Raw genomic sequence first — 23,687 nt, forward strand, 5'->3', positions numbered from 1 at the left:
AAATATGCAGGTGTAACACCAAGCAGAACAAAATTCCAAGGAATAGAAGTGCTATGAAATGGTTTTGCATTAAAATAATTTTAAAAAGAGGAAATCTAAACAACATATTTTACCTATTATAGCAGGAAATTGTTTCCCAAAACAATACACAGGCTACTTTGTAAAGCTGAACATCAAACAATAGAAGGATTTACAAACAGAAAAACATACCTACTGGTTTGACATGAATCAGAATTTTAGATATCTTACTTAATCTCTGTTATAATGCTTGAGGTATTCCCAATATTCCTCTTTCCGTATCCTTTGTCTGTTGTTTAAAAAAATGCAAAGTGAGATCCCAGCATGCTGATGTCTGTTTAAAAAAAAAAAAAAAAGAATTGATAACCTCTATATGTGCCTTATTAGGAGTTGCAGGCATAGATAACTATAGGTATCTATATTAAATGACATAAATATAGTATTTTACTCTGAATTTTCTCAGTTTCATAAGAAGCATTTTAATGGAAACTCCAATATCTGAGGAAAACATTTGAAAGGTTATATTTTCATTTGATTCAGGTGGATTCACCTGACCTTTGCATGTTCAGAAGTTACTATTTGGAAATCTCACAGCATAACTTATATAAAATTTGACCAGAAGATGTACTGCATGATGTTGATTTCTATTTGTGAAGGAAATAAACACTAGTAGTTTCCATGAATCTTGTGCTTATTTTCTCAGGTTTTCAGGTATTTCTTTTTTATAATCTTTTAAAGTAAAGTAGTATGATTGAAAGGTTGTTTCATTTATGGTAAAGCTGTCCTAACATATATAAAATTGTCCTTACATGTGTAACTTTTGCCAGGAAATATCTGAATCAAATCCACTGTGAATATAATAGAATCATTCAATGACTTGGGTTGGAAAGATCCTTAAAAATCACCTAGTTCCAACACCCTCCCTCTCCCCTTCGCCCCCTCCCTGGTCAAGGACACCTTCCACTAGAATGTAGAATAGTAAAGAATATAAAGATATGGATAAACATGTATCATAGTAGGCCTCTCTATCCTATCTGTTTTTTAGTAAAAACACTGAGTGGCATACTTTTTCTTTAGGCAAATTTTCCTCACTCCTCTTATTATTTTTTTTCCTCTGGAATAGCAATATTCTGTAAGGAAGATCTGTTAGGTTATGTTCTTTGTATTGATGAGGAAAGAGATTCATCTAAAGGTGACTGGAATTCAAGACAAACACCACAAAAGCCAAATGCAAAAATGGATGCTCAAATACCAACCATATCAGTTTTCTGGCACTTCAGAGAAATATTTTTCTGCCACATTGCCTTTGTCTTGCACAAAGCTCTTTTTCTTCCTCACGGCATCCAACCAAAACTACAGGATGGGGGAAGGGGAATGGACAGACTGGAAGGAGAGCCTGTATGACTGTGTCAGCTAGAGGCTTCTGAGTTGCTTTTGACCTGAAATTGCCTGGTGCTGAGTAATGGGATTGTCATTATTTTTTGGACAGACTTTCTCAGGGTAATAAAAGAGAGTGAAATAAAACATTTTTCAAAACGTTTTGTCCATTAAGGAGAGAAACTCTTGGGCATCTCATTGTTTGGCTTGTGACTGTTTGCTTTAATTAGTGCAAAATCAGAATACTACTAATTTTGGAGGTGAAGGGTAGGGAGGTGGGGGTGGAAAGGCATAGTGCATTGGGTTCCATGTCCAGAGGACAGTTGTGTATAAATGTATTTGCATGTGGGCACAGAGTATGTAGTTTCAGTTTTCAGTGTGCTACACTTGTCCTTGTGACCCCAAGAAACTTATTCTTCCCTTACCCTCATGCCTGTGTTTTTCATTTGTAAAACATAAATATGCTCTTATTGAGGAAAAAAACATTTATACATATGGTAGTCTGTGAGGGAATGTATCAATGTAAATATGGATTGCACAAAATTTAAGTAATGCTTCTCGGGCATGGAATGTATGGGTAGGCTGTGGTTGCAATCTTACCACAAAATTCAAGATCCTATAGTAAATTGACTGGCTAAACCTCCTCAATGCTTTCTTCGGTTTCCTTATGTCCTTTCTGTTTGCCTGCCTTTACTTAATTAAATTTTGTTCTAGTGCTGATCTGGTTTTTTTTGATCATTTGCTCATATTGTAGTAATAAATAAAAATTTTCATCATTTACAAATTTATTCATTATTGAACTAAAACTTATGGTTGTTTTAAGTTTTATTTTAACTGTCTTTTATGGGCTATGAAGTAAATATGTACCATCCTCTATACATATTCAGATGCAGTTCTGAAAAGGTACAGATAAAACCCTTGAAGTCCTTAGGATATAGGTATAAATACCATAAAAGGATAGAACAAATAACTTCACACAGTTGGTTCGGATCATGAAGTCATCTTGGAAATCAGATTTGCAGCTGCTTATGCAGAGAAGCGAGAAATGGAAATTATTGTAAGCAAGCTGAAAATACCTGCTGTCAAAATCAGCTTGTCCTGTGATCATCAGAGTTACATCCTTCTGCTGCATAATTAGTGGGTTCAGAGTTGCTGAATTTGATACATATCAGTGCAAAATTGGGTACCCTGATCTATGAAAATGGAAGCACAAGCTCTGCTTTCATTAACACTTCACCATTATTGCTGTTTTGACCAGACAGCATCTGGAGGGGGAAAAAAATCAACACCTAGTGATGCATATAATGCTTCCTGCAATAGCTTAACAGTAGGGGGTTTTGCCTCCAGGGTAGAGAGAAAAGGAAAAGAATTGCTTGCTATGAGCTGGAAAAGCAGCGCAGTTGGCTCTGGCAGTGAGGGGGTTGACTGACAGTCTGCAGTGCAGTGGAGTTAGCTGAGCTCCCTATATGGCTGTGGATTAGCTATATGCTAATACTGATAGGAGAGGAGCGGTACAGAGCGCAGTGAGCTGACGGTGGAGGCGATCAGAGTCTCAGCAGAGCTGACTCCTCAAGAGCCATGGCTGAAGGGGGTGAAGGAGGGGAAGATGAAATACAGTTCCTACGAACTGTAAGTATCTGCTTTTTATAGGTCATGTAGTACCTGATTTTGTGTCTCACGTCTATTTCTTTTCTGCTGTAGTAAAAATTAAGTGTTATTTCTCTGCTGGGCTTTGCCAAATGGGAGAATTGATTTAGTCGGTGGAAAAAATAAAGCAAGAATACGAGCTTTAATAGCATCAGGCAGTCTCGGTGTGTTCTTCCTTGAATTTGCTCAATAGCCAGTTTGGTATAAGGAGACCTATTTCCGCTGTAATCCCCTGTGTTTGAAGCGTCCTCGTCAACTTTGTACTTGGGTTTCTAAATGTAGCATGCCAAATATGTGACCTCTGAAACTTCTGTCTGGGTTAGATTTCACTGACATTAACAGAAGCTTTGCAAATAGGAGCGCCTTAAAATGATGAATAAACCAAGCAAGCCCTTGATGACCTCTTCTGATAAACATGCACACAGAAGCACACTCTTCTGTGTAGGGAATACCAACAGATGTTGAAGTCAGGGCTCTGGAAATGTTTGGGGTCTTTTCTCTACTTAAAAGAAGCTTATCTTAAAAGGAGATAAGCATTTTTTTGGGAAGGGGTGTTAATTAGTGAAATAGCCTTCACTTAGTGTAATTTTCTATAGAAAGCCCTCACACCATTCTTTCCTAAAGCTTTACACAAATCTAGTATGACAACTAATCTGGACTTTTAGGCAAGTAGTGTACGTGCATTAATTTTTGGGAAGAGTATAAAATCCTTTTTGTGTCTCCCATTATTTTTACCCTGCATGACTAAGATTGTATTGTTGTATAACTAGCATGAAAAACCTGCAATTAATGTGTGTATTCCCTCCTCTTTCCATACCATCTTTACTTTTCATTTATCACAAATAATGTTCTAGAAACAGTCTCCTTTAGAGTTGACTGAACTTTAAAGGATAAGTTACTATAATAAAACATGCTAAGTTCCAAAGTAAGAAATTACAAGGTTGATTTGTGGGAGGCTGGAATGATTTATGGATGGGAGATAAAGGTTGGAGAGTGGTGATGGCTGCTGCTGTAAATTGTTCAGGTGTGATGAAGTGTCATTAGCACTTTTTAAGCCTTGGAGAATTTCATGGAGGGGGGTGGGGAACGGATAATCACAAAGGATGTTTTCCAACATCTGTCCCTCCACTGCACTTTTTATTTTTACCTGTATTACGTAGTTTAGTAGATTACTCAGCCTTTAGTAGAAGGTGCTTTAATCCAAGACAGGAGCTTTAAGTGAATATCTTTCATCCTTTCACTTTCTAAGATGTTGCCTTGGCTGGACAGTCATCCTCAGTGATGAAGTGAGAAGCTTTGCCGTTTCATAGGTAGCCTGCGTGTGCTACATGAGATGGCAGTTTCTGCTGCTGTGACCCACTCTCCTGCAAGAATAACTATTGCACTTCTTTCCAATGGCTAAAATAAAGTGCTAAGTGTGGGCTAAAAATGGAAATAGTAAAAGTGAGGCTATGCAGAAATGTTCCTTCTACTTCGTGTTAAGAAATCTTTTACAGAGAAAAAAATGGGCTAGGTTTCTGTCTTAGAAGTCCCAGCTACTTCTTGCTCTGAACAATCATATCAGTTATTGCTGTCTCCTCTCCATTATAAATAACTTCCTTAACATTCGTGGGGAAGGAATGAATTGTTGTTTCTTGCTATACTGAGAAAGGAACCATTTATTGGGTACTGAGTGCTACAGCGAGATACACCTTCAGTACTGATTTCTTACGGCTTTTATCGTTGCCTAAACACTGTACATACAAACATAAACTGCAGTGGTTCTTTAGTACTCTTCCAGTGAAATTGTTGATCAATTAGAATCTTCTCCAGATCAAAATGTTTTCTGGGAATTTGGATTGCTAGTGAATGTTTCCCAGGCTTGTGCAACTGAATCTTCCTTTGAAAATGTTGATCTCCATATTCTTATTTTTGAGCCTTTAGAGAGAAGTGGTCTAGGGTATTTTAGGCTCTCAGAGATAGCTCTTTCTTGCTTAGGTATAAAATAAGATTAGATATCTTTCAATTCAAAAATATCATACGGTATTTTTTGAAAGAGTAGAAGAGTCAATCCTTCTGGATTTCACTCTGGATTATTCAGTGTATGTGTATGGAAGGGAGAAGCAGAGCACTTGTTGCATGTGTGTAACATGCAATACTGCTATGCAGTGTTTGTTTAGATGATTTCCCCCTATTGTTTATTTTTTACCCCTTCCTGAGGTATGAATATGTGAGAAATTAATGAAGCTGACATTATGCAGCATTAGGTGAGAACATATATGTTAACCTGTGTTGTTTGAGTACGTACTAAGGGATACAGAAGGAACCCTGTTGCCCTTGGCAATGTAGATGACTGAGTGTAAAGTATTCTCATTCAAGCCTTTCCTAGCTACTGGGACTTTACTACTACGATAAATGGACAAAGTCCTCTCCTCTGCCAAAATTATTCACAAGTTCTCACTGCTGCTGAATTTATCAAATATGAGGTGGTGTCTTGGAGCAGTTAGCTTTTGTCTTTCTCCATCAGAAATATTTATATAGTCACTTGCTAACAGAGAGCATGATTTGGGGTGAGGGAGAGTCCCACCCCTGCCCAGTGCAGTATAAATGTACTTGTAATGAAGCAAATCAAAGTGGTTTGCCATCTTAGGGTCCAAATTATGGTGGTAAAGTTAGTTAATAGGTCTATTACTTGGTTACTTTTCTTGAAATTCATCATATTAATTTTAATAGAGATACTGTGATTTGGTTTTTTTTTTTTTTTTTGAGATGGTTCATTAGTCAAGAAAGTTTTGCCTTGTTTTCCGTAGATCTAAATAGTGTATGTGTTGGCATGTATGGATATAGTGTGTATATAACTTTGTGCATGTCTCTGTGTATACATGATTATTTCCCCAGCTGGCTACAAGTCCTTCATTTTACTGAGTGAGGAAGGCCTTAGCAGCTAATTTTTCTTTGACTTTTGCTCTTTTAACAGCTTGACTCAATGACCTAACTTTAAGTGTTCTGATAAACCTCTCCAATCATTATCTAAAAATTTACACATAGAAGTGGGAAATTGTTTTCTTCTGTAGTCTAACTGTAGTTAAATAGCAAAGTGCTGTTGTTACAAAGACCTAGAAGAGAATATCTGGATTTTTTTTTCAGGATCTAGTCCCTGTATATAGATTTACACAGTGAATGTACAGTTGTTTTTTCAGATTTTTTTTGATCATTAGTGTATGAAATTGCTGCTCAGAATCAAGACAACTTAGTGACTCATCCAGAGATATATAGGTGGATACACTTTCCTATCTATATTGCTTGAAAGCAAACTCTTCTACTGTTGAAATGTTACAGATGAGACGGGAAGTAATCTCAGTATTACAATATGAACTGTCAGGCATAGTATGAATTGGATTTTCTTTTTTTCAATAATTTTCACTGTTGCCAGATATAAAAAGTGATTATATCATGCTTTTTAAAAATTACACACTCTAGTGGTGTATCCATAGTGACATAACAAAGAATGTATGAAGTGGAAATATGAAAATTATTTGTCCTTAGTAATCCAACTTTGCATCTAATAGTTCTGCTACTAACTGCATGCTGACATTCTGTAGCACAGATCTCTGTGGCTTGATTAAGTAGAGTATAAATATCTCCTATATAATGCTCACCAGATAAGTACTTGCAAATAAATATATTGGACAAATGTCCAAATATCAGATGATTGTGAAAGCTATTTCTAGGGAGAAGTTTTTAGTGGTTGTAAATTAAAAACTGGGAAAATATGCAAATTTACCTCAGTGAGTTGTGTATGAAATTATAGAAAAGTGATATAGAATTTTCTATATAGTAAGTTCCCAAATGATAAGAAATACCTTTAGATCAAATCAGTGGAATTTTCCTGAAGACCTTTTTAAGGGAGCTGGCACAGGTTCTGTGTGCTTCTTGAACAGTTCTGTGTGTTCCATGGTATTGTTTTCAAATTAATTAGAACATTTTGTCTATTGTCACTGAAATGTACTGCAATTCACGATAGAGCAGTTGTCCAGTAGTCAGTAAATTCCTTTCAGGAAAAGGGTAAAAGTAAGGGAAGAATAATGTTATATAAAACTTGAATTGTTTCTGAGAGCTGATGCATATTATCAGTTAAATAGTTTTTGAATTAAATGTTTCTGTGTCTGTGTATCTATTTATCTCTATGTGTTAAATCTCTCCCTTCTGATCCTATTGCCACAGTTTTAAACAATTGTATAATAGACAATATTTATAAGTCTTTTAAGAAGTATAACAAATTGTACAACAAACAAAACAAAAACTACATCATATCTCTTCCTCTCCATTTATAAAAGATCTTTCAAGTAGATTTCTGTTAGCTTCTTAAACAGGCTATCACCAGTACAACTACTTGCAATCGCTCTTGTTATTTTCCTTCAGTTTCCCCCTGGAAATCATACTTAATTTTATGAATTTATCCTGAGTTACGTTTCTTAGAACTTGTAGTGTCCTTTTTAAATAGTGTTGCTCAGTTTGTTGTCATCCATTGAACTGCCACTTTTACTACCTGCACGTGTTCTCAACTTTATGAATAGTTTTACCCAGTTTGTCACTGTAAGCAAAACAACTCATGCTCATTCTTTGCTTGGGACTATTTCCTTGCTGAAAGTCTGGATTGGATTATAGAACAGATTTAGAATATGACAAAGTTTCCAGTGCATCATATGCTGTAGTATGCTGTGTTTATTTTTTATGAAATAAATAGAAGACCTTCTGCAATTAACTGCAACTCCTTTTCAAGGCAGAATTTAAAGCAAATGCTCTACCATACTATAAAGATGACAATCATGCCTTCAGACTGATTCATAGTGATTATGTGTCTTTTTTCTACCTCTAAACATATTGGAGTAGTTGCTTGACATCTATATCACCCATTAAATAATCTGTAATAATTTCTCTTTTAGAGTGAAATAATTTAATATAAGTTTGTATTTTAGGCTCCTGGAATGGAATGGTTCTTTGCACCACGTTTAGATGGAAAGAGAAACATTTCAGGAATTTTTTATGTTTAATTTAATGAATGTTGTTTGAAGTTTATTCAATGGTTGGAATTTTATAGCTGATGTTAAGGAAAAGAGGGGTAAGTGATATAGCCACAACTGCATTATAATTTCATAGTACATCACATTATTTGTCTTAATATACTTCAGTCTTTCTCTGAGTTAGGATCTTGAGGTCTGTTCCCAGCTTGTGGTGCAAACACAGAATGGGTAGAATGGTTCAGCTGTCAAAAGTTTACAATTAAAATTAGAGGAAAGATAACAGAGGGAGGCAAAAAGAGAATATGAGAAGGCAGTGAAATGATATCCAGCATGTTATAAGGTAGTAATTTTTGGCATCTAGTTACAGACACAGTTATGAAGTAGATTTACTAGTGTAATGAGTAAATAAAAAAAATTCCTGTAATAAATAATCTGGAAAAAATGCATTTGCTGGGTGATGATTTATTGAAACACTACGTCAAGTAAAGGGATCAGAAAGAAGTAAAGGCAAGTACAGTTTTTGCAGATACAACAGGTGGATGATGAGGATTCGCATCATGATATGTCAGAGGTGAAGACTGATTTCTTTCCATCAAATTGCAGATAGTTGAGGTAGTAACACACTTCCAAAGGTCCTGACATTACAGGCTGCTGTTGGAGATGGCACATTGTTTATTGCTCACCTGATATATTTCTTATATTTTGTTTAGCATGGATCTACAGAATAGATTGTAATCCTCTTTTTTTCTACATGGGTGTAGTAAAGTTCAGAGATGTGTTGTACAACAATATATAATCATACTATGTGTATGTATGTATAATACATGTATGCATATATCATATCATAAGTTTTTATGGGATATATGTAATTACATGTAATGAGTTGCACTTTTGCGAGCTGCTTCATATTGACCAGCCTACACCAGTTAAAATCAAAGTAATATTATACTACATGAATGCAATATCATGCTTTTCTACTTTTTCTTTCTACAGAATAGATTTAACTTCAAGGATAGATATAACTAACTCGTTATTAATTTCTTTTCCTTTTTTTTTTCTTTTCACAAGTTTATTTTTGGCAGTATTGGTGTTGATGCCATTCTGCTGAAATAACATCCAATTTGTTACAGTCAGGCAAAACTCTTAAATTTTACCTTAGAATGTTAGTGAGTGAAAAGCCTTTTGGTAGGATTTGTGACCATGCAATAATCCTAAAGTAATACACCAGGCATATTCTTCCCTCTTTTCCCCTAACCCCACTGCTGGCAGTTGTAGGGATTTATCCTCTGGTCATGCCCTGTTTTTGATGTCTGAATAAGAATTAGTATCTTCAGTAATAAACAGTGAGTTTGTTAGTGATGTTCCTACATTTTTGTAGAATGAAGCAAGGGGGTTGTCTGATTTCTAATCCCATGCACGCTAACTGTGTATGATTCATATTGAAATCCAGCAGGGAATATTGCCTCTTCTCAGTTCCCATGGCAGTGCTGTGACCACACAGCCAAATGCTGCCAGGTGCATTAGCTACAGATTCCAAAAATTAAAACAGTTGCAGGCATGGAGGAGAAGAAGAATAAAGCTGACATGCAGTTATTTTGAATATATTGAATTCAAATACAGGACATTAGTTAAAAGTCATGTATTTCTTGACTTCATACATGAAATGCATATTTTCCCAAATAGCACATAATAATAGTGCAGCTATGTAATAAGCACAGACCTCTGTAGGCAATAAAATTATCATCTCAATTTAAGAAAACAATTACTAACATATACACACTTTAAAAGATTCAGAAAGAAAACAGGAGGTACTAATATTTTTGTTTATTTGCTCAATGTAGAAATTTTAAATTTATATTCTGCCTGTAATGTCATTAAAACATTACCAGACCATTCTTTCTGTCTAGAAGGATATAGTGGTTTTGGTGCTGGAAGATTTAAAACTAATTTCTATCCTAATTCTAATCCTAATTTCAGAAGGTGTTTTTCACTTAAACACTTACTGTGCTTGGGTAACCTTTGGAAACTTGTTTACTGGAAATTACAGTAATGTTCTGAAGCACAATTGGCAAATATATGACACCTCAGGGTGTGTCTAAAGTAGTTCAAGATTGGGATGTGCATGGGAATTGTAAAACCTACAGGAAAATTTATTTTCCCCCCCCCGCCCCTAGATCTGCTTTTGGCAGTCTCACATGCAGTATGATGCTTATGTACTTGTTAGCGATTGCACACCTGCTGTCAGTCAACTCTCAATCTCAACAAATGTGGTTTAGCTGTAAATAGTAGCTGTTGGACAGTCTGTTGATCAGGTAACCTCCCTTTTCTGGCACATCAGATCTCTGGTGAGGAGTGACAGTTACTGTCAGTAGAAGTAATGGCAGAGACAACACCAACATAAGATGAAAGATTCAGTAGTAACATCAGGTTTGTTCCTTCTCCTGGGCTTTTATCCAAATAAGCAAGTGCTAGTTCCTCAGTAAACTGAGTAGTCAGCACAAGCCTGAGCTGTTTTTAGTACACAACAAACATCTCTGTCAATCTTGAGTATTTCAGATACTTCAGCACTCGACCCTGTTCCCTAATACCTTGTACCAGAAAACCAACTTCCCTTGACCCAATTGCAACCATCTGAAATCTCTTCAATAACAATTTAATCCAGAAGCACTGCAACTTAAATAAAATCCTTTCCAAATTACTTGTACAAAAAAATAGAATTTCAACTTGGAAATCAAAACACCTGTTTAACAGAAGACACAGAACTAATTTACAACACTGAAGGTTTAACATGGTTTCAAGCTGCATCAGCAGTACCATGTACAAATGGGAGTACAAAGATCATCAAGCTTAGAATAATACTAGTACTAATGTCACAGATGATTCAGTAGAATTTTCAAGGCCAAATGAGCTTCATTTCCCAAGACTACTGAAGTTCAGTGACTGCACTGCCTCATCTTTTTTTATATGGAAAATTCCCAGAAGACCTATACATCTGATACACAGTAAAGATATTTAATGTCAGTAGTTTGTAGAATTCAGAAGCTGTTTGATAATACAGAAATATTGATGCAGTTAGTTGACATTCTGATTTCAAAAAAATTACCTCCCCAACTGTCAGTATCAAACTCAAAGTTACTAGCTTAACCTTCTTCTAAAGTGCATATCCATTTTTGTTGCACTTTTCAAAACATCAAAACCAATAGACTTTATAGTTTGTTTTTGTTAGAAAGACCCGTTTTTATCTGCCAAGGATCTTTCCAAACCAGCTTCTCTCAAGGTTGACCTTAGGCTTAAATAACATCATTGACGAAATAAGGGCCTGTTTATAAAGCTTAACTTGCCAATTAGAGTGGTAATATGACCTTTCTTCTCCTTGCCAGTATGAAGACCATTTAGAATCATAAATCACAGCATTCTAAGGGTGAAATGCGTTCACCATAATATAAAAAAATGGGATGGGGGATGGGGAAATTTGCAAATAATAATAAAAAAAAAAAGATGGGCAAAAGAAGATAGAGGTGATATTCTGTTATAGATAGTCTGTGACATCAGTAGAATATTTCTAGTGCTATTTAGAAAATTTATCATGTATACGCATAGTTCTATCATGTGTTCATGCAATTTAACTATAGCCTGATTAATTTACTACTTTTATCTTTCACATCGGTGTCTTTTTGTTTTTCTAAAACAAACCAGACAGAGACAGTAATAATAGAAGCCAATGATAGCATTGGAGCTAATGGAAGATTATCCTGACCTCAGGCTACTTCTTGGCAACATCAGTTAACAATATCCTGTCCCTTTATTTCTGTGCATGCCTTGGATCCCCAGCATCCATTGCTGTAGGGAAATACCCTATCAGCCAGCTGTGTAATGTAGCTGTCTCAGAACACAAGATTCAGATATCAGCTTCTGTGTATTCCATTTTCTCTTCCTATTGTTTCTAAAGCCAGGTGTTTTCACCGTAAACTGGAGCTTGTAGTTTTTACAGTAGAAGTCACTGAGCTCTTCCTCTCAAGCGCAGAGGCAAAGACACAGTTATTTTCTGGAAAGCAGGAATATTTATGAACATGGCAAAAATAGTGAGCTTTTAGCAGTGCTGAGTTAGACCCATCAAACCATGTCACCATCCAGGTCCAGTTTTCTTTGACTGAAGTGGCATCTCAAGAATAACTTATATCTCCTTTTGTTCAAGCAGAGACTTATGTAGTAGAGGCTCTTGGCACACATGACCATTGTTTGTTTTTTTAAGGTTAGTGGTTTGATTATAGGATAACTGCACATTGATCATGTAAGCATTTGGGGGGATATGAAAGGTGAAGAGTTACAGTGTTTGCAGAATTGCTGCCTTAGACAATGTTAGGCAATGTGCTGCTGTCCTAAAATAGAGGCCTGAAGTAACTACAGCACCTGCTTCTTCCCAAGTATTTCTTCTCCTGTTACAATTTTATATGTGCATATTCGCTCTGGTTACTTTCTGTCTAATACATGCATAGTTTGCATGGCTCTTGTGACTTCTACTTGGACCACTGGCTGCAGATCCTGTCTTCAGCTATTTACAAGTTAGTGTTATATTCAAATGTAGAAATTGATAAAATGTTACAGCTATGTGTACAAATCAGTCCTTGGTAGTTATATGTGATGAGAGTATACTGTTGCTAAGTAATAATTGGAAGGTAAATGTGCTAAATGTGAAAACCTGCAGATTCAAAAAGGGAGATCTACTACATCTGCAGTTCAATAAAAAACAATCAAATTACATTTCTGTGTTTATATAAAGATTTGGTTGTGAAATAATAATTCAGCATTAAACAAGTAGAACAACCACTCCTTATGTTACATTATGACCCATCAGTGGATGAACACCTTCAGGCCACGTGTGAATTGTCCCAGGGCTTCCTTGGAGGGGAGTTATGGAAGCTTAGTCATTTGTGTAAGGACAAAGAAACAACACCCAGCTTGTAGCCTGAGGTGGGAGGAGTGCACACTCTCAGCACCTGGGTGGTTACTTTGCACATTGTCAGAGTCATCAGCATTCCAGTCTTTCACACTTATCTGTATGTTCCACTCCTAGGGTAATAGTACCACCCTTATTTTATCTCAGGTTCCCTTTGGGGAAAAGAGAAAAGAAAAGGTGGATACCAGAATTTTGTGTAACCCAGGACAGGAAGAAACTAATAAAGTCAACTCAGTAATTGTGCTGAAATCAGCTCCAGCTGAGTTAAAGGTAATTCCAGCAGGTGGAAATTGTGACCACTGACTCACAGGCTACTGATCCAAGAAGCACACTGACCTAAAAGAAGGGAAAGACTGAGCATGCAGACTAATTAGCATAAGAAGAGAGAGAATCATTAACCAATAAATGATGGACTAATATTTAATAAGAGAACTGTAGCCAATGAACACTAATTCCTTTGTTTTCTAAAATATATTAATAGTAAAAAATTTTGATAGTTGGGGGCTTGACCTGTGGAATGCCAATGAGCACCGAGGCTTGTGCAACTCTGAAATAAATAATACCTCTCTTGAGTATGTAACTGTTGGCTTGTTGCACACTGGGTAATGAATCCAATTTTTGTGGACAACAGAAGGATGAGTTGTAAAAGACTTAATTATTTAATGGGATACGAAGGAAGCGACTAAGGTGCAATTATTCCACAGAGATGGATTTTTATTGTTTGATGAGAAGTTTAGTAATATCACTGTCATCAAAAACAAAGAAATATGGGGATAGACTTGACTATGGAGACAAAGAATCCTTATATTCAGCAACTGTGAGTACACATTAGTAGCAAATATTCCCAAGGAAAGATTGTAAAGAGAGAGAGAGACTAATACACAGTGCATACATATTACCCCTTTAGTTCTACCTGAGGGTGTATAAAACAGAGTGAGAACAACTGTCCTCCTGTCTCTTGTTTTTTGAGGTTATAAAAAAAAAAAATCAAGGAATTATAAGAAATGACAGGACTTTTATTCATTTTGACATGCATGGCTTGTCAAAACTGTAAGTCCTAAAAGGAATTTGCTGGCTTTTAATGGAAAATTACAAATAGTTAGTTGTTTGTGATTTTTTTCCTGGAAAATAAAAACTTCAAAGTGTAATCTACATTCAAAAATGAGCAAGACCTCATCTTGAATATGCAAGGAATACAAAAAACAAATAAAATACTTTGCTGAAAATGCTGAAATTCTTCTGTCATTACTCCTCAAAGTTCATCTTCATAGGTTCCTTTTCACACTTGTTGAGTCACTGAGACTGTCCAGTCTTTTTGTTTGCCTTATTTTTGCTATATAGTATCCATCTGAAGTATCTTTGCTTAGATTAGCCTTGCATTTGCTTTCAGTTAATAGGAAACATTTATTTATGCATCACAGGAACAGAAAACCAGGAAGAACTTTTTGAGCCATTGAAGCCAATTTAAACTGAAGTTCAGTTTTAAAGCTAATAATATCTTTTCCCCTGCTGCTTTTATGAAGGTTCCAATCCAGTGATGTAGTACTTCTCCTTCAGTTTTTCAGTTTAAATGTATTTATACATTTACAGATTTTTTTCATGTGTGCCAACTTTAATTTATCAATATATCTAGAAAGAAGAATTCTATTCCCTCCCCAGTTTATCTTTTCTGGAATAAGTAAGTTGAGTTTGTTCAGCTTACTTTCATATGACTGGATGTTTGGTTTCCTTACAATTTTGTCTCTTGTTTATAGTCCTGCTACCTGACTCTCCTTTAAACATAGGTGACAACCACTTCTTGGACAGTAACATAGTAAGTTCCTATTTCCTCGGCCAAGACTTGCTCACCTTTCATAGCAAGGTCATACTGGTTTATATTAAGGAGTGTAAATTCAACCTAGGCACCAACCTGAATAAAAAAGGCTATGTTTCTAAAACTTTTCTGAAGTCTGCAGCATCTCTGACTATGCTAGTAAATGAAATAGCCACAGTCAATTCTCTAACCTTGAGACAAAGTGTCCTATTGCTTATTACTTGTGAGAAGAGACTGATCCCCATACCAACCTCTTTTCACAGACCTGTGAAAGTAAGGTCTCCCCTGAGCCTCCTCCAGGCTAAACAGCCCCAGCTCCCTCAGCCGCTCCTCTAGTCCTTTCACCATCTTTTTGGCCTTCTCTGGACCAGCACCTCAGGCTTTCTTGTAGTGAGAGGCTCAAAACCCAACACAGTATTCTAGGTGTGATTTCACCAGAGCCAAGTACAGGGGGACAATCCTGCTGGCCACACTTTTTCTGATACAAGCCGAGATGCCATTGGCTGTTTCAGCTATCTGAGCACTCTGCCAGATCATGTTCAGACAGGTGTTGACCAACACCCCCAGGTCCTTTTCCACCAGGCAACTTTCCAGACACTCTTCTCCAAGCAGTTTGTTAACAGATTATGTGCTACCACTGAGGGACTTAGTTCATCTGAGTATGTTTACTTGCCCAGCTTTTTATTGCATAAGGCACAGGACTTTATCAGAACTGTGCCCTGAGACAGAATCAGCTGGCAAAAGAATCTTCAGTGCCAAGTCAGAAGGAAAAATTTAAGAATAGCACTGTAGTGGTATACGCTAAGACTCTCTAAATCAGGTTTATAGTCTTAGCTGGACTTCTGTCACTGAGATAACTGTCCTCAAGTAGCAGGAATGGCATTCCTGACCACTGAGTGTTTATGAAGAATACAGTGTGGTAGCCCTAAGGTTAAATGACTCGTGACCGTGACACCCATGGTGAAAACTTATATCTAAGATAGAACAGGCATTCACTGTCCATTAGGGTAGAACTAGAGCTAACTGCTGTACTACCCTTCTCCATAAATATGCGTTAATTAACTCACAGATTATAGAATAGTTTATGTTTAAAATATTCTAGAAAACTTGACTCTGCCCTTATTACCATTGATTTAGAGCTGGCAAATCCTCTTTTCTTGTAGTATGCATTAATTAGATCTGAGACAAAATACAAACACATTCACTAAAGACAGTGTCTTGCCCAGCTACTGAGAGGTAATTTTTGTAGCTGCAGTGCTCTCAGGCATGGAATACCTTTTATATTCAGAAGTAGAAAAACAAAGGAGATTGAAGTCAGCATTCTTTTGTCTTGTGTTTTTGTTGTCTGATTGTTGTTGTTTTGGGTGTTTTTTTTACATTCCCAGTTCAACCAAGGACCTCACTTCACTTAGAACCATTGGTGATAATAAGGAAATACATTAATATGGTGAAGTCTTGCATTGCCCAAGAAACTTATCTACAGTTCTCAGGCAAAGATTTCTAAATCAGAAAGACTACAGCTGAAATATTGAGTAAAAGCCTATAAAAATCCCTCCCTCAAGCTTCCACTTGCAGGTAGAATTTAAGTGACCTAATAAAGCCTGAAAGTGGTGCAGTGTCATTTATTTGTCTGCCTGTGTGCTTGCAACAAATGTTTCAAAATGCTGTAATTTTTTTCTGTGGGAGTCTTAGCTCCATGGTAACCATATCCAGTTTAACTCTTAAGGAATCTTGCCACTGTAGAGAAATCTTCTTATCTAATGATTAAATCTACAATAGTCTCCTTTTAACAGTCTGTCTTTCCTTCCTAACTTCCCCTAAGCAAGGTTTTTTTAAGTGTGAATGCAGCTGATCCTCTGGTGTAGGATGTTATCACTTCGGAATAATTCTTCATGTTTTTCTCCTGAACAAGCACAGAAATACAGGGTAAGGACAAAGGAATACTAAGATGATGGGTCAGACTGTAGTCTCACAATTTGCAGGAAGCGTACTATTGCCTCCTTTGAAGTTCAGGACATGGGGGAAAAAAAATATGATGAGTATGAAAATATTCTTGCATGAAATGATGCTGAAATAACAGTGACCTTTAGAAAAGAAACAGTGCTGTGGCAGAGATGCTCTGTAAGTTACATGGAAGTGCCTTTCATTCCGTTTCATATCATGAGATAAATTTTGAAGGTAAAGGTGACAAATTCTAAAAAATTATAATGAAGTATAAGTCTCACATCCAGAAAGAATAAAATACAAGAGCGAATATTAATTAGGAGGAAGTTTCCAGAATAATGTTTTAGAATAACTGACTTAATCAGATTTCCATGGTAATTTGTGGAGTGTATAAGGAGGGGAAAGGTTGTATGTGAATACTGCTTTCCTCAAAGCAACAGTGTTCACTTTAAATTACAATGACATAGCAGAAGCTAGACCACTGATTTGACTTCTTCTGAAATTATTTAATCCAAAAATCTAATGATATATATTTTGTGGATTTCAGCCATTTACAGTCAGCTGTCCATGTATAACCAGGGGGAGAAAGTTCTGCTGCATCTTGAAGTCTGATGTCTGGTGCATATGAAATGTAGATTTTATTGTTTTTCTTTCTATATATCTGTTCCCTCTTAAGTGGAAATCTGGTTTTGGCATTCTACAAGGACATTAAATTCATCTCATATTAGTTCTTCTGGCTACAGTTCCATTTTATTATCATTGTACTATTGCTTAGTCATTATAATGAAGCCATGCTGAAATCCTGGTGACTTGCCCGAGACCTTTACATTGTTCTGTACTGAAATGAATCTCTATGCTACTATTCTCATAGGGGACACAATAGATGAAATTTTCTTTAGTAGTTCTTATTCAGAACTACAGTTTTTTCTACTTAGTCAAAAACATAGTTATAAAACACTGGCACAGCTTGAAAACTGTACACATTTTATTATAGCTGAATTTGTTTTGTTATTTGCTTGCATCACCAGAGCCTTTAATGGTACTACATGTAGTACTCTGGATACCTAATTTTTTAAATATGCCTCGCTTCTATGCACCTGGATCTTACTAATACCAAAAACTATTTCTTTGAATTATTGTTTGTCTTTGTCTCATGTTGCTTATAAAATATTCAGAGAGATGAATCCCCCTCCTAGTTGAAACTCTTAAGTTATGAGAACACAAGATTCAATGCCCCCAGAATGGTTGTACCAACCATCTTGTTAGCAAAGTCAGTTCCTGCCAGCCAAGCTGAACAAACTGTTGAGCAGAACAGGAGTCTCCACTCACTTCTTTTTGTCAGGAATAGAGCATTTGAAGCTGTAGTTGCAGTCCCAGTATTTTGTATATATATATATATATATACATATATATATATATATACATATTTAACACAACATGTAAGTGCAATGTATCTTATACTCTCTCTGGGGCCATCATTGACCAAAACATGCAGGTTAACTTCACAGTATCAAGCCATACATCTGTTTTGTTTTTGGTGTTTTTTTTTCCAAATTTTAAAAAATCTTCAGGATCTTGGACTTTGAAGTCATGCTTTGTTATCTTAACTAAAATATTTTTGTGCTAAATATTCAGAGTATCCTCTCCTCTCTAAAACAGGGAACAGCACAATTTAAAAGGCTGATAGTAAGTGACCAAGGTCTTGTCAGGTGATCCAAGAGAGTTTTTCCTTATTTGTAGTACACAGTGATATGATAAATGCTCATTGTTTATTTAATCGATATGTTTTCAAACCACTATACAAATGACAATGAAAGTTTCATAGCTATGACCTTTGTACATTTTGGTGTGTTAAACTGCTTTTAGGCCATCCTTTCAAACCTTTTCCAAAACTTGTTTTCTGGATTAAAATTTCAGTATGTCATGAGTAATCAAATTATAAATTTTTCTTGCCTCCTTTAGTAATTTCTGCTATTTTCACTGTTACTTCTGCCAATGATATGCACACTTGAATTTGATATTTTCATTTCCTTTCTATTCTAAATGTAAACTCTTGCTAAGCAGATCCCAGTGGTTAAAAAACGAACATAATCAGAAATTACTTCTGTGCCACTGTGATTAGTCTTTATCCAAGCTTTTAATAGTGTGAGGAGTTCTTCATGTCTTAATGTGTGTGACAACACAGAACTGCTACTCTTCAATGAGACAAAAAATAATTTGTAAGTATTTTCAGGCATACAGGGAGAAAATTGAGACCAGCATTTTTATTACCTCCCTTTTTTGGTGTACTAGCAAGTTGACTCATTCTTTGGATCCCCAAATTTGGTATCTCTTACATACTAGAATTAATAATAAATGAACATCTGATTTATTGTGATATCTTCTTAAGTTTTGTGAGCAACGAACTTTATTTAAAATTAAGATTATTAGAACCTCAAAGAAAAGGAGAGAAGAGAAGGAGTGTATGAAGTTTTCTTAGTAATAATTTCTGAATTTCCTTTAAAAAACCCCAAACATGTCTTTAAGAGATTCTGCTTAAATAAGACAGCTTTGATAATTTATTGTTCTTTTAAAATCATTGAAGCACAAAATATATATTCTAACTACATTACTATTTCTGCAGAAAGAAGTAGAATTAGATGATTCTTCTCCTGTCTCAAATAAACCATAACACAAGAGATTTGCAAGTCACATCACTTCCTGCCTCAACCTCAATTCACCAACTTCCTAATTTAGAAAATTCAGTTCACTTTTCCATATGTATCTTGTCAGCTGTTTGTTTGCTTGTTTGTTTGTTTGTCTGTTTGTTTTTCTGTGTAATGATATCAAAGAGTTATAGCCTTGGACAAACATTTGATTGTTTCGTGTGCTAGAATTATAGATCACAAACACAGTTTTAATTCAAAAACTCAGTTTTTCACATCTGTCTAGTAAATAGCTCATGTGATATTAAACATGCATCATATGATAAAATTTGATATAACACAAAAGCCATTACCTTGTTTATTAAGTTCATTGTCTTGGATATTTATTATCAATTTATTTGTTTGCTTGTTTTTGAAAGTTGCCTGTGACAGCCAAGTGGAGACTGAAGTCTGTGAAGTATATTACATGGAAGACAGAAAGCAGAAAAAAGAAGTACATTCGCATGCTTGACCAATTCCAGTATAAAAAAGAACTTTTGTAATAAAGAATATTGACTAAAATAATGTAGGCAAAAGCATTGGCATCAAAATATGAGATTAGCACTGAAAATGTAGAAGCACAAAATTATGTTCATTTGGTACAAAAAGCAGAAAGATGCCAATAGTCACTGAACTTGTGGTCTTAGACAAATAAAAGAAATTTAAGTAAGATGTATTGTGAAGTAAAGGAAGAAGACAAAGAGAAACAGAAGCTTATGGAAGCTTAGAGGGGAAGGAGTCTCTCTGAATGCAAAGCAGTACAGGCCTCTATCAGTGCCAAGTTATTTGCTCAAATTGAGAACAGCCAGTTCAGTTGTGTGATGCTGAAGCTGAGATATTTAATAAGAACTCTTAGGGGAAGCACTTTATTCAGGAGATGGGCTCTATATTAAGTTCTCACTGTATGTTACCCAGTGCAGAGTGAAATCTATATTGGGACAAAGTGTTTTATAGTTTTAAATGAAGAAAGATTAACGTGAATGCTCTTTCATGAAGGCTTCTGAAGTCATGAATAACTGATTGATGTGAATGGGTTAAGGTTTGTGGAATATATGTTTTTCCCAGATGCAAGGTTTAGAATAGGCTTACCTGAATGAACTAGCTGTGAATGTTTATCTTAAAAATCATATAATGTTCACTAGAGATACATATAGAATACTGGAACTGTAGATTTTACTTTTAGTAATGGCATAGTCTCTCTGAGGAATGCTACATCAAAAATATGGTACAATATTTTAAGTAATTTCAGGCTTAGCAAACCTGAATGCCAGTTTTTCATTATGTCATAAATGGTCTCCAGTTAATGCAATACGTTTAAAAATAGGACCTATTTTAGAAATTTGAGTCAGTTATTTCTATAAATGACATATAATCACCATGAGATTATAGTGCTGGCTGTAGCAGATGACTCTGTAGTTACTTAAATATTTTGTCTTTTATCAAAGATGAATGTTATTCCTTTTATTTAAAATTAGTTTTGTTTGTTTGGATTTATTAAATAATTCTGCAACAATTATATTCAGAAAATATTCTCTCACAACATTTCTAATGTGCAGTAGAACCACCAGAGGGTTTTTCACACTTGATTTTAAACAAGGGACAAAACAGGCACATGAAAAGAAATCTGATGTCCCAACTAGCATGATATAGAACTGAAAAGTTCAAGAAAATCTCTGCAAGGGAGTTATCTGAGGCTTGCATTAGAAGATTAGTCCAGATCTTTCCAACATTCACAGCTGTGCTTTGTTTATGTTGATTTTACATATAAATTCATGTCCAACCTTAATGGAACTTACAGAAGTATTTACCTATCCTTATTGTCTGTGTAACTCTGTAACTCATTTGGGGTTTTTTTGTGCATAAAAAACAGTTTCCCTGATTCACTTAGTAAAGTATACTGCGTTTTTAACTGCATTTGGCTTCAAAACTTTACCACCAATTTTATTATAACATTTCTAACTTTACAGTAAAAAGCCCTTTTATTCATGTTTCTCTATATAAATTACTGTATAATCTGGAGCTTCAAGCATAGAACTACTACTTTCCCAACTTTGTTCTGATTTGTATTATAAAGACTATTGCTAATAAAATAAGTTTGATATGAAAATGATGTAACAGTCTATTGGCTAATGGATATCCCAGCTATTCTTGTTGTATAACCAGAAATACTTGGAGGTTTTGTGTATATGTGCTGTACAGACGTTCCACTAAGGGCAGGGAGAATGCTCAGTTTTGCACCAAATAATAATCATCAAGCCTGTGATTGGTTTCATTATAAGTTAGCAATACCTGTCCTTCATCATATGATGAAGGTATTTGATGCCATGTCTTGACATACCATAGAGTTTCATAAATGTCTCAACTGAGCTGTGGAGAAAACATTAAGAACTAGGAAGTTATAATATAACAGCCTCTTAGAAATATTCCTTGTTTCTGATGATGGCTACAGATCAAGTCTGGTCTGGTCTTTTAGAGAGCTGGACTTATAATTTATTTTATTCATTATTTATTATTATACCAGTACAGGCTATTTGTATGCTTGTGTATAATCTTAACTGTATTATAATGTTATGTATAGCAAAGTCCCTCAATTATTATTTAAATTAATTTTTAAGTGAGCCTACTATAGAAAACACTAATACCATATCAGAGAACCTCAGAATCATAGAATATTCTGTTGGAAGGGACCCACTATGATCATCAAAGTCCAACTCCTAGCCGTGCACAGGACCATCCTTAAGAGTCACACCAGATGCTTCTTGAACTCTGGCAGGCTTCCCTGGGGAGCCTGTTCCTTGTTCCAACAACACTTTGAATGAAGAAGCTTTTCCTAATATCTAATATAAACCGCTGCTAACACAGCTCCCCTAACCCGAGGCCATTCCCTTATGTCTATCACTGTCACCACAGAGAAGAGATCAGTGCCTGCCCCTCCTCTTCCACTCATGAGAAAGTTGTAGACTGCCATGAACTCTCCCCTCAGTCTCCTCTTCTCCAGGCTGAACACACTAAGTGACCTCAGCCACTCCTCACGCAGCTTGCCCTCAAGGCCCTTCGCCATCTTCATTGTCCTACTTTGGATCTCTCTAATAGCTTAAAATCTTTCTTCTATTGTGGTGCCCAAAACTGCACACAATATTCAAGGTGAGACTGCCCTAGTGCAGAGCAGAGTGGGACAATCCCCACCCTCAGCGGGCTGGCGATGCTTTGCCTGATGCCCCTCAGGACACGGTTGGCCCTCCTGGCTGCCAGGGCACTGCTGACTCATGTTCAACTTGCCATTAACCAGGGCCCCTCAGGTCCCTTTCCGTGGCGCTGCTTTCCAGCTTCTCATTCCCCAATCGGTATGAACACCCAGGGTTGCCCCATCCCAGATGCAGAATCTGGCACTTTATCTTTTTCAGCTTCATACGTCTAGTGATTGCCCAGCCCTATATATATGCTCTACTCCTCGATCTTCAATGGGATTTGGGGAAAAAAGTAGACTATGTTTTGAGGGTTTAATTTAGATTATTCAATAAGTTGATCTGATGCTTTTGAGGCAGAATTTTGATACTACAACAATTTTTCTTCATATTTCAGTAGTCTTTTCAGATAGGAAAATATTACACATGATACTCTGTAAGTGTTTTATACTGTGTGAACAAGAAGATGTTAGGAAGGAATAGTACTTACCTCTGAAATTAATGCACAGTGTCTCGCAGATATGGTAGCAGCTTTCTCAGGCTTAAGATTTCACATATTAAGAAAACAAAGTATGCTATCTGGCTTGTTGTATAGGTGCTGCAACTGCTTTCTTTTTCTGAAGTACTTCTTAGACTCTATTATCTGTGTCCTGGAAATGCACAGAGTGAAAAGCTCAGTGATACAAGCCCTTCAAATTTAATTGAACCCATGGCTAGTCCTATGTATTTAGTGAAATAACTGCTTAAGAATACTTTTGTTTGATCTCATTGTGCTTTGCTGCCTGTCAGGTTCTGTTATCTGCTTTTCTACTTCGATTTCATTTCTGAGAAATTGAGATGGAATTTCACCTTTTTCTTCAATTTTCTTTTGCTGGAAAAAAATTAGAATCACAGGACTGAGGCAGAAACCTCAATCTGAGGATCTTGGTTAAGGAGGAGAGGTAGGGTAGGAAGTGCCAGTAAGACAAATGACTTGATGAGGAAGGAGGTAGATAGGTAGGTTTTGAAATTTAAAAAAAAAAAAAAAAAAAAAAAAAAAAAAAAAAAAAAAAAAAAAAA

The 23,687-nt window shown here is 35.9% G+C and overlaps 1 protein-coding gene across 1 annotated transcript in view; it reads left to right on the plus strand.

Moving 5' to 3' along the window:
- The first annotated feature begins 2,896 nt into the window (after positions 1–2,896).
- RYR3 (ryanodine receptor 3) overlaps positions 2,897–23,687 on the plus strand; it is a 224,193-nt gene continuing 203,402 nt past the window's right edge. The window contains exon 1 of the mRNA XM_027879319.1: positions 2,897–3,024. Within this exon, the coding sequence (XP_027735120.1) occupies positions 2,974–3,024 (51 nt within the window). The 5' untranslated portion in view covers positions 2,897–2,973. The remainder of the gene's footprint in view (positions 3,025–23,687) is intronic.

This window comes from Empidonax traillii, unplaced genomic scaffold (genome assembly GCF_003031625.1).
Source record: "Empidonax traillii isolate 1590-97213 ecotype Southwest subspecies unplaced genomic scaffold, ASM303162v1 scaffold53:size2875158, whole genome shotgun sequence".
NCBI lineage: Eukaryota > Metazoa > Chordata > Aves > Passeriformes > Tyrannidae > Empidonax > Empidonax traillii.